Source organism: Panthera leo, chromosome D4 (genome assembly GCF_018350215.1).
Source record: "Panthera leo isolate Ple1 chromosome D4, P.leo_Ple1_pat1.1, whole genome shotgun sequence".
Classification (NCBI taxonomy): Eukaryota; Metazoa; Chordata; class Mammalia; order Carnivora; family Felidae; genus Panthera; species Panthera leo.
The window spans coordinates 79,649,497-79,661,857 of NC_056691.1; the positions used below are offsets into that span (position 1 = coordinate 79,649,497).

General features: G+C 43.1%; 1 protein-coding gene across 1 annotated transcript in view; it reads right to left on the reverse strand.

The window, feature by feature from the left end:
* The window catches only part of MEGF9 (multiple EGF like domains 9), an 89,873-nt gene extending 78,349 nt beyond the window's left edge, over positions 1-11,524 (reverse strand). The window contains exon 1 of the mRNA XM_042913763.1: positions 10,754-11,524. Within this exon, the coding sequence (XP_042769697.1) occupies positions 10,754-11,357 (604 nt within the window). The 5' untranslated portion in view covers positions 11,358-11,524. The remainder of the gene's footprint in view (positions 1-10,753) is intronic.
* Between the last annotated feature and the right edge of the window lie 837 nt (positions 11,525-12,361).

A 12,361-nucleotide genomic window follows, 5' to 3' on the forward strand; every position in this document is an offset into this window, starting at 1 on the left:
CCAAACATCCCTTCTTTTCCTTATTATTTCCATTAATGCTTCCCAAACTATTATTACATCACTATAAATGATAGATGGGACAAAGAGAACCTAAAAGCTACTCAGTTCATCCACTTTCCTTCAGAGACAACATCTAAACTTTCCCTAGAATATTTTTTAAGGATCACACCTTTAAAAACCATTTCCAAAATTAAAAGGAACTAGAGAATATGATGCTCTCCTTACAATTAACAGTGCTACTCTTAATCTCCTGTTTGTGCTCACATACCTCAAGTAAAAGCACTCCATTTTTAAAAATAAATAATAAAAATCTAATAAGATTCCTGGTAATATGCCAGTTTCTAGGAAGTGTCTAAGACTGAAACAAAAGTTACGAAAATCAGTTATCTAAAGAGTCCAAAATTTACTAAGTAACATTTTCCAGCCAGGTTAAAAACACTCATACTTCTTATCATTCTTCCTATGACTAGGCAGAACACAATCCTTTTCCAATTGAATAAATTTTCCCTTCCCTCAGAGCTTAGCTGTCTCCCTGGCAAGGATATCCTATAGAACAGCTGTTATATTACCAGTATAAAAGCAATCCCATCTGATCTAATTGCAAAACATATGGACAGACCGAAACCAAATTTTGGGGGCTCTGTATCTTTAAAGGAAGAAATAATCAAAGCTCCTCTATTGGTAAAAGCTGTGAGCAATACCATGATTCAAATTCTGCACAATTTAAACAAGATATATTTCACTAAACTACTTTAATTATTTTTTTTTATTTTTTTTATTTTTTTATTTTTTAATATATGAAATTTACTGTCAAATTGGTTTCCATACAACACCCAGTGCTCATCCCAAAAGGTGCCCTCCTCAATACCCATCACCCACCCTGCCCTCCCTCCCACCCCCCATCAACCCTCAGTTTGTTCTCAGTTTTTAACAGTCTCTTATGCTTTGGCTCTCTCCCACTCTAACCTCTTAAACTACTTTAATTAATTTTAAGTGCATGTTTTAAAGCCCCCAAACAGAATGATATGGATAAAGAACCAGTTCTGTTTTCAGCCTCTGCTAAGATCTCAGCTAAACCTCCCCTGGAGGTCCCAAATCTTAGATAGGTCAATCCTACCCTATGATTGAGATTCATCAGACCTCAAGAATAGTTTCCTTTCTCGGGGATTGTCTTCTGTATTCTATTTTCTTCAGAACCACGACTCACTGAGACTAAGCAAATATCTCTGCTACACATCAAAACTGCTGAGTCAATGTCAGGAATTAAAAATTAAAGTAGCCCTGGTAATATCACCTGACTTGATCTCACATAAGTAAAAGCTTACCAAGCTTATCACGGCTTTTTACTCACTTTCACATTTTATTCATTTTTTATAACTATAAAATTAGAAGTGGATATAGTGATTGACAAAAAGACTTGGAAAATTCAGAAAAACACAGAGGGTGATTCAAATGACCCATAATCCCATTACTTAGCTTTAGCCACTTCACATTTTGTATATTGCTCTCTTCCTACGTGTATTGCTATGAAACGTAACGTAAGCATTTTAATGGCCATATAATAATAGCTCAGAGATTACCACAATTTCTTTATCATAAAAGTTTAGACTAGAAGAATGCCTGTTTCAAAAATCTTTACTGAAAGAACAAACCCAGTATATAAACCAAATGAGAGCAGAGCTGACTGCGGAGTGGGTGGTGATGTAGGGTGAGAGGACTGGCAGGAGGGCCCAGAAGTAGACCCACTTGGTCTCCTCAGTCCCTATCCTGGCTCCCAAACACATCTGAGGGACCGCAGGTTCCCGAACAATACAGTTTAAAAACCACAAATCTAGTCTACCTCTCTCATTTTACCGATGAAATTCCTTGCCCAAGATCACAGAACTGGTGAGGGAACTGAGAAAGAACGCAGGGTCCGTTGTCTTACAGACAAATGCTCAGCTTTCCCAACGTGGCTATTCTTTCTACAAAAGTTATCAGATGTTCATTTGCCTACTGTTGTTTTTCCTTTATTAAGATAAATAGAAGGAACAAAGTTAGGAAACAAAAACTCAGTAATTGATGTAATTTGCTAGATCTCAAAGAACTCCGCTTGTCCTAAGTAAGTTCTCATGCTATCCCTGTGAGTGAAGAATGGTAAAAGAAGGAAAAAAATTCATTTCTTTTTTTTAAGTTTATTTATTTATTTTGAGAGAGAGAGAGAGAGAGAGCAGGGGAGGACAGAGAGAGTGAGAGAGGATCCCAAGCGGGCTCTACATTGTCAGTGCAGAGCCTGATGCAGAGTTCAATCTCACAAAATGTGAGATCATGAACTAAGCCAAAATCAAGAGTCGGACGTTTAAGCAACCGAGCCACCCAGGTGCCCCAAGAATTAATTTCTTTTTTTTTTTTTTAATTTGTTTAATGTTTATTTTTGAGAGAGAGAGAAAAAGACAGAGCACAAGTGGGAGAAGGGCACAGAGTGAGGGAGACACAGAATCCAAAACAGGCTCCAGGCTCTGAGCTGTCAGCACAGAGCCTGAGGCAGGGCTTGAACTCGGGAACAGCAAGATCATGACCTGAGCGGAAGTCAGACGCTTAATCAACTGAGCCACCCAGGTTCCCCCCAAAAAATCAATTTCTAAACTAAGAGAAAAGGCCATGAGATAACATTATTTTCCTCAAGAATATACTGCAAGTATAGTGTAGCTAGCAACAACTTCTTCATTCATTCAATCATTCAATATTTATTGGGGATCTATTTTGGGCTGGACACTGTGGCCATAATTGTGAACAAGACAAACAGAAGTCCCTGACCTCATGGTCTTTATTAGCTGGATGTGGTCAAACAAGCTACTTTACCTTTCTGGATCTCAGTATTGGCCATCCGTTAAGTAAGGATAATAATATTTAACTATTACATTGTTGAAGAATTAAATGACATGATGTATGTAAAAGAAAAAAAAATCCTGAGAAGTAACTAGGCATACAATAATATGTCAGTTAATATTCTGTTCCAGCCAAAGTGTAAAATATTAGACTGGAAATGAGAAGTGAGGGTATTAAGTCTCTTTGCTACTAATACACTGATTTGAGGCAATATGCCTGAAATAGTATATTAAGATATTTCCAAACAGATTTCGACACTAGAAAAAAAGTGAATAATATATCAATCTGAAAAAAATTGAAATTTACATGAGCCTTGCCAATCAAGTTCTATAGTTCACCTGTGAACTACATTGTGAGGTCATCTCCATCACATTTACTTTTAGTGACTAGTGGGCTCTTTCTTTAACTGCCCCACGGGATGCCTAGCAAAGAAAATATAAAGCAAGCATTCGTCTTCTTCAAATGCCATTTTCCATTCTGTAATTAAGGGTAGTAAAAGATTTACATTCAACAAAGTAAACCCAAAAGACAACAGTTTGAAATACAAAATATCAAATGTGAAACCATCCAAAAACCTGTAAAAGTTTGGTCAATATTCACCAATAAAAGTACCAACAGAGGAAAGAAGTTAAGGCTTTATTCACTCATATAATACCCAGAAGCCAACAAAATATGAATGCCAAAGTCTTGGAGACTCTAAAAGTACCTTGTAACTGTGACGTACTGCATACTTGTTAATTATTAGAAGCACTCTGTTCACTATTAACTCTAATTAGATTTCTAGAGGAAATTCTGTCATTCAAAAGATCAAACATTTGTTTCTCAACCAAACTAAACCTTTTACATTGGTATGTGGCCCAAATCCACCTACCCAACAAACACAACTCATATTATTTATAATAGAAAAATAAATTTTCTACTTATTCAAAGTACCTGATTTTTTTTTTGAGGCAGATAACTTCTGTTATGACAATTTTTTCTGTATTGTTCCCCACAAAAAGAATGGGAGAAAAATCTGAGCAATAAAAAAGAGGCCGGAGTGAAAACAAACAAACTTTTCTCTCATTTTTTTCATAAAGAATTAATACCATGAAACCATGTCCTGAATATTGTATAAATTATGACACTTTCTTCTCAAATGGGCTTAATAACCTAAATTAAATAGACTAAAAACAAATCTTTATGAAAAAAGTCAAAGTCACAGAGAAAGACAGTCAAGTTTTGTTCAGAGTGCAAAGTGTTCAACCCTGTGTACCCTGTTACCAGGACATCTTCAAGGACATCTTTTGTTCCTCCAGAAAGACTTCTTGGAAGAATTGGGCTTTGAGGAGGCACTGAAGGAGGACAAAGTGGTAAATTGTTAAATAGAGAGGATAATTTGATTCCTTAAAGAACATGAAAGAATGGATGGGGCTAAGAATAAAAGACAAGAGTGAGAGGGACATATAGAGGAATTCAAAATGAAAAATAAGCAAGGAGAAAAGAGGAAAGTTTTTTTTTTTCATAATGAATAAAAAGTAATAGGAAAGATTTCTTTTGACAAGAATACTTATCTGTGAAACAGTAGCATTACCAGAAGGATTATTTTGACACAAATTTATCAGGTGTGCTTAAAAGAGATATCTACAAGGATAATTATTTTGAATAAACGTTTACTGTGATCCAAACACGTAGGTGTCCAAGTATCTTTTTATCACAATTTTTTAAAAATCTCCCTTCAAAGTTACTAGTGTAGTTTGGGTAGCTGTTTCCAGTGAAAAACAGATAAACCAAAATGCATACTTGAAAAGAGACTAAGTGACCACAGTTGCCTGTAACCTAACCTCAACATTGGTCATAAATATTTTTATATCACATCTATAGTAAATAAATAAAAATCAAGATCAAGGCAAAAAGCATGAATTAAAGCTATTTATAACTAAAAATATCATCTAACACTGTCTTTCAGCTAAACAAGATCTTATATTTCTATTCTCTTCTGATCTATTAAGTGCCCTAGAGCAGTAATCTCTCTACCCATAATTTACCCATCAGTAAAAACAGTACTGTGATACTTTTCTTCCATTCTTTTTATAAGGGTGCCAGGATGTCTGGAAGTTAATATATACATGTTTAGAAATGCTGAGATGAAAAGTAAAACACACTTTAAGCTTATGGGTCTTTTTTCAAAAATCAAGATAAAAAGACCTAGTTAGATTATTTCAATGTGTAAATTTTCAACTAGCCAAAAGGCTTCCTGGGGTCATAATAAAGAAGGTTTGAAACTAATGTTTTAGAGTTTAACTATGCTATTCCAGAAATGAATCTGACTGAGGAATTTCTACAGAGAGCTAGGCACTTAAACCAGGAATAAGATACAGTAAATTTGAGAAGTCCCTGGGCCTGGGCCTGGCCCTAAAAAGACTACAGATAAATTTCTCTATCACAAACCATATTAAAATATAATCAAAGAAAGAATAAGAACTACATTTTAAAACCACAGTTGTAAACAGTTGTAAAACAGAAAATTCAAAGAGGTGAACAGCATACAATGGAGTGAAGGGAGTAGATGCCAGTAGAATAGTAGAAATTTTTTCAGATTAGTATCCAAGACCAATAATTCTTAGCAAAATGGCTTCCTTCTCTTCTATGTAAACATCTCTTTAAAGGCCAATAATATGGATTCTGGAACCAGAATGACTGAGTTTGAATCTAGGTTCTGCCACAGCTGGGCCTCTGTGAGCCCCAGTTTCCTTACCTATAAGACGAGGATAATAATAGTATCTAGCCCAATTGTACCTAACTGTTGGGAAGGTGAAGTAAGTTAATGTATGTAAGGCACTCAGAACACTGTCTGGAATATAGTGTGGACTGTATATGTTTGCAATTACTGTTACAGTGGCCCGTAAGTCCTCAAACCTGATCCCAAATCCTAGAAGATCGAAAAACCAAAATTTTTTCTGTAACTTATTTGGCAGCAATGCCTGGCCCGAACAAATGCAAGGCTTTTTACGATCTTTATTTATCCCACTCACTGTAAATATACACGCACTTTGCAGCAAATATCTTCATGTTTGATTATAGGAGGCTGCCCTAGACTTCACTGGGGTATATTTATTGACGTCCTAAAATTCAGAAAAAAAAAAAAAAAATCTAAATTCTGAAACACATCCAGCACCACGAGTTTTGGATAAAAGATAGTGAACCTACATTACCTTTGGAGCGTGAACAATTTGTATGTCCCTAAAATGAATGGTATCTTCTTAAATAACCACAAGCAAATAATGCTGTTAACCTAGCAGCAGAGCATCTTAAGTTGAAGAAACCATTTCCCTGTACAGTTAGGAGGGACCTGCATTCCCAAAATGTTCCTTTCAAACAAAATCCATTCATGATCCTTTATTTACATGTCATACTGGTCAGAATTTTCAAGCTCTAAATTCTAAGGCTTGCTTAAATAAAGCTTATTCTCTTAACTTAGAGCATAAATAAATTATTAAGCAAGCCTCTTTGGGGGCCATTGATGTGCCCTGAATCACATATCCCAAATCATCACAGAACTTTAGAGCTAGAAGAGACCCTTGAGAACTAAATCATTACTCCTTCCCTTCCAAACTATTTTATCATCCATAAATTCACTCTCCCCTATGAGGTAAGAATCAGCCTGCTCTAACTTGTCCTTAGACTCTGTCTATTGGAACACCCTGTAGGTGAATGTGAATAAACTGGGTGGGGCGCACTGACAGACTTGGGATCTAAAAGGATGGCTTGAATCTAACACAATAAATCTACATGTTTGCCAAATGTCTCAGTTCCTACCTTAGAAAATAATAAGAATTTCCAAGTCCAGAATGAAGAGACACTCAACTAGTATTTGTGTGTGGTTTTTTGTTTTTTGTTTTTTTTTTTTTTTTGAAGGCTCAGCTATCTTAATGGACTCAATGAGTCAACAACATAATGTGGCTGCCAAAAAAGCTACTGTGATTAGGAACTAACTACATCAACAGTAGCATAGCATCCAGAAGTAAAGAAGTAACCGCCCTCTCTACTGCAAGCTAGTTAGAGCACATCTGAAGTATTATGTTCGGCTCTGGGCTCCACACTTTGGGAGAGACGCAGAAAGACTGGAAAAGTCCAGGAGAGGGGTGACCAAGATGGTGAGGGAATCCGAAACCAAGTCACACAAAGAACAGTTGAGGGAGCTGAAGTTACTTAGTCCAGACCCAGAGACAACGTGATCACTGTCCCCAAATCCCTGAAGAACTATCATGGCACCGAGAGAGCAAACTTGTCCCGCACGGCCCCACAGGGCAGAACCAGAACCAGCCGGTGTTAACCACAGAGACCAATGTTTCAGCTAACTCTTAAAAGTATTTCTTGAGATGTACTCAGGCAGTTGAGCCTCCAACTCTTGGTTTTGGCTCAGGTCGCGATCCCACGGTTGCGGGACGGAGCTCTGCATCAGCTCTGTGCTGCGCACGGAGCCTGCTCGAGATTCTCTCTCTCCACACCTCTGCGCTCTTCCTCACTCGCACATACTGTCTCTCTAAAATAATACAAATAAAAATAAAAGTTTTTAAAATGTAGAGCCATGCTAGGCGGCAGTGGCTTCTAAACTCCTATCTAGCCCTAAAGGTCCATAATTTTAAAAATCAAACGTCTGTCACCACCTCCGTCTCTTAGTGCTGATAACTACCATCCTCCGGCATCACAGCCTCTCCCTTAACCCTTCTCAGAATGTCCTACCCAGCCAACCAATCAGCCAAATGTTTTGCCAAGTCTGTGGGAGGAAAATGCCTGTTTGCTGGGCAATTAGTTTCAGTTTGCAGATCAGTGTCCTTATAAACAAAAGAGGGCCCTAATTGAGGGGCAGGCAAGAGCTCTCAGCCAGACCCCTATGAAAGAAATTCTTATTAAATCAAACAGCAGCTAGAAGACCCATCTAATCACATAATCTATTATCAATAGCATTCAGTCCTCACAGGAACGTTAAAATAAAATACCCAGTACAACCAACCGTCTTCCCGAATGCCAGAGAATCCAACTTTGCAAGCCAAACTAGGTCTCTCAAGATCAGCGAGAACTTTTCTCTCTGTCAAAGAGACGTGTGCCCTGTTTGAAGTAGACTAGAACCCATGCTCAGATAAAAAGGCCATACTTGATTGTAAAGCCAAAAACTACCTATCGGTAGGCCTGCAAAGCTCAGTTCAGCTGCTGAGAACAAGACACAAACAATGTAAAAAGTATGAACAATGTTAAATTTAAAACACAGAAGAAAAAAAAAAAAAAGAACACTGAAAAAAAAAAAAAAAAAAAAACCAGAAGAGCTACTGAAGTTGGACATCCTTCTAAAACTTTTGTCACCCAAAGACCACTAGAGACGTAGGTATACGTAAGTCCATGGAAGTTGCTCAAGCCTTGAACAGTGCACATGGCACATATTCATCAATCCGGCTTTACTTCCTTTGAAATTGGATTCTTTGAAACCATAGCCGAAGTGTTGGAGAATAATGCACGTGATGGACTTAACAAGGAAGGACACGTTCTTGTCTGTGCTTTTTAAAGTGAATCCCAGACAACCTAAGTGAACATAAGTAGATTAGTTTAAAAAATTATATTATTCTTATGCCAAAAAATGTAACTGTTAAGAATAAGGTAGACTTTAACTATGGACATGGGGGAAAAAAAGTCCATGATACATAGTTAAGTGAATATAGCAAGTTGCAAAACAATATGTGTAGAATTATTTTGAGTTTTTGAAAACTATTTTTAAAAACCCTCTGTGTATGGGGAAAAAAAAACCCCTTCTGTATATGTACGCTCCAAAATGCCCAGAAAAATGTCTGAAAAGAGATCAAACTGTTAACAGTAGTAACCTCTAGGGACTGACTGGAAATAGGAAACAGTAAAGGAGTGACTGTCACTTTTTTCCTTTGCAGACTTCTGGTGATTTGGATTGTTTGGAACTAAAGGTTAACTTTGTGATTTAAAAATAACAATATGAAAATAATAAAGGTAAAATAACATCGATTGCACAGACTTATTTAACATATACTCACCATTCAAAATAAGTGATCTTGCAACTACCTAAATGCTACCTAAATGGGTGCTTCAAACTCTGGAACATCTAATTCATCCTTTTTCTATAATATTTTACTACAACAACAACAACAACAACAACAACAAATCACATTACTATTAGGTCTCAACTGTTTTCTATCTCACACACACACACACACACACACACACACACACACACACAAATTGTAATCATAAGGCTAACTAACACACATGGTGCTTACTCTGCACCAGGAACTGTTCTAAGCACCATAAATGTATTAACTTAGTTAATCGTCACAGCAATCCTATGAAGTAGGTACGATTATTATCTTCACTTCCCAGTTGAAGAGAGGTTAAATGACCTGCCCAAGATTACACGGCTAATGAGGGGCAGAGCGAGGATTCAAACCTGCGAATGGACTCCAGAGTCCACACTCTCAACCACTATGCTTCCTGTCTCTCAGCAATATGTCAATCTCTCTATACCAAAGCCAAAAAAGGGTACAGTCAAAATCCAGCCAGTTCATATACTCCTTCAAGCTAGAAGAGATGCAAACTTAGCTTTTTATGGTTGAATAATCTGCATTCCTACGGATGTCAATGCCAAGCTCCAACCCAAAATTCAAGACTGTATTAAGACTCGTAATCATGTGGGAAAATTCTCTACAAATTCGTTTATAGTCCAAAGTCCATACCTGACTCTACAGTAAATCGCTGAGCCTAAGAATTAGGTCAGAGATCCATTAATGTAAGTACAGCTTGGCAAATAGTTTGGACAAATCCCCACCCTGACTCAGGCAAAGGAATTCAGAAGCTCTTGTCTAATGTCTTGACAAGGCAGGTCTTATTTGTTTAGTCCCAGTCCACTTCAGATTCAAAGGAGACAAGAATAGGAGTTGTCTCTAACTTTGCCTGGAGACTTCAACCAGCAGGAAGAAGAGCCTATTTTCTCTGTGGACTCAAACAGATACTGGCTTTTATCAGCATCCTCCAAACTGAACATTCTAACTTCAGGCGGGGGGTGGGGAGGGGGGTGGGTGGGGGGAGAGGCAATGGGCATCTCTGTTCAAATCGTGTATTTGTGCAAACATACTGACCTTGTAATTGAGGAAGAAAAAATGGTGCAAGGAAGGGATTTAACCTAATTTATGGGCATGCTCAACCTAGATGCACACCTGTCCCAAATGACCTACTGAATCCAGTCATTTGCAGGGAACACATGGATTACACTGCCTTTTTTCTTCTTCTTCTTCTTCTTTTTTGGCCTCGAGTGGTCTGTCCTACTGTTGTAAACAAAATCCTTAGTATCTCTTCCACCTGCCACATGCACATCATACATATATATACACACACACACACACAAGGAGAAATGAGCAAGGAAACGGAAGCTCTGGAAGGAATCCCTTACACTCAGTTTTCGACCCGTTGGTTGAAGGAGGTACCGTGCTGGCTTTCAAACTTCCCGAAATAACCCCGGCGGAGAGGCAGGGCGAGCGAACCGAACCCAAAAGTTTGCGCCCATTCGGGGGTCTCCGACAGAGGCCAGGAAGCCCCGTTTGGAAGGGAGATGCGATGCCTTCCGCACCGCAGCCGCCCCCCTCCCTGGGAAGCACAGCCCAGGGGGGGACAAAAGACTTTCCAGATTGGGGAGGGGGGCGGGGGGGGGGCGGGCGAGCTGGAGCTCGGACCTCCCCCCCACCCCCTCCGGGAGTCGAGATCTGGGGAAACTTTGGGGCGAGGGACGGTCAATCGCGGGCACCCAGCCCAACCCTGGAGGCCCCGGGGCTGGGAGCCGGGTGGGCAGCCGCGGGGCTGGGTGCAGCCGGCGAGGGGCGCGGGGACTCACCTGGGGGAGGGGGAGAGGGCGCCTCGGTGGCAGGTGGGGTGGGCGGGACGCCGCTGCCGCCGGGGAGCACGGGGGTCGGGGTGAGCGGAGTGGTGGGCGCCGGAATGGTGGTCGCTACAGGGGTGGTCGGCGCCGGGCCAGTGCTCGTCGAGAGGGTGGTCGGCGCGGGTCCGGTGGTCGCGCGAGGGGCGGTCGGCGTACGGTCCACCGCCGGGGGGGCGGTGGGCGAGGGGCTGAGCGGCGCCTGGAAGGTGGTCGCGGCGGGTCCGGCCGTCGCCCGAGGAGGGGTGGTCTCCGGGGACTGGGCTGAGGAGGACGCAGCCAGGGGCCGGTGGACAGTAGTGCGCGGCGCTCCGGTCCGCGGGGCCTGGGCCGTGGGAGGCGTCGCCTTAGAGAAAGGGCGACTGGGCTCGCCCCCTAGCCCCGGGCCCGGCGACGCGTCCACCTGCCCCGCGGCCCCGCCGCCACCGGTGACATTCCCCGCCGGGGTTGTCGAGGCGGCGGCGGCGGCGGCGGCGGCGGCGGCGGCGGCGGCGCAGCACAACAGGGCGACGGCGCCCAGGCTCGGCAGGCTCCTCATGGCGCGCTCGGCTCCTCCATTCATTCATTCAGTCATTCAGTCGGTCGGTCAGTCATCTTCTCCTCCCTGCGCTCGGACCAGGGAAGCCGCCGCAGCCGCCACCGCCACCGGGCGCACCATCGCCACCTCCCTCTGACAGGCGGCCGGCCCCGCGGGCGGGCCCCAGCGCGGAGGGAGCGACCGGGCCGAGCGCGGACAGCCCGCCCTCTCCGATTGGCAGCCTCGCCCGGCCAATGGGCGGTCACGCTGGCCCACGTGACACACCCGCTTCCCGGCCTCTTTGTAGCCCCGCGGGCCAATCAGATGGCGTCGAGGGGAGGGGGCGGAGTTAAGGCGGGAGGAGGGTGGTACGAGCCCCGCTCCAGCCCTTCGGGCTCGCGGCAGCCCCGGCTTTGTCTGCCCAAGGAGCGGGGCGCGGGCCGCGGGCATCGGGCGCCGCGGAGCAGACAAAGGACGCGCCCCGCGCGGCAGACGCCGGGCCAAGTCGTCTGCTCCACTGGGCGGCGAGAGCGACCCGGGGCGGGGAATCCGCTCTCGGGAGCTTCCCCGCCCTCTTGAACAATGGGGCGCCGGCGACGCACCCGGGCTCGGGTGGAGACAGGGCTGGAACCCCCGCCGTGGGCGAGGGCGACAGCAGCGACGATGTAGAGCTCAGCATTGATTGTGCTGCCCGAGATAAGCCTGGTCTCGACCCCGCGAGGTCTGCGGTGCCATTCCCATTTCAGGGATGGGGAAACTGAGGCCCATGCTGAGAGTTCCACTGAACCAAGACCCACGCCCCGATCAGACACCTGCTGCGGGCCGGACGCTGTGCCAGGCAGGACGGGGTGGGGTGGGGTACTAGAGACTCATCCGGAGCCGAAGGTGCAAGCTTCCTGCGTAGGGGAGACAGACTCACGTGCACACTTTAACCTAACCCCACCCCTCCCACCCCCGGAGAGAATGGGCTCCGACCCGACTGAACCTCAGCGTCCTGTTTCCTGCTGAGTGGTTTTGCGGCCTGAGCGCAGTTTTTCTCACCTCTAAAA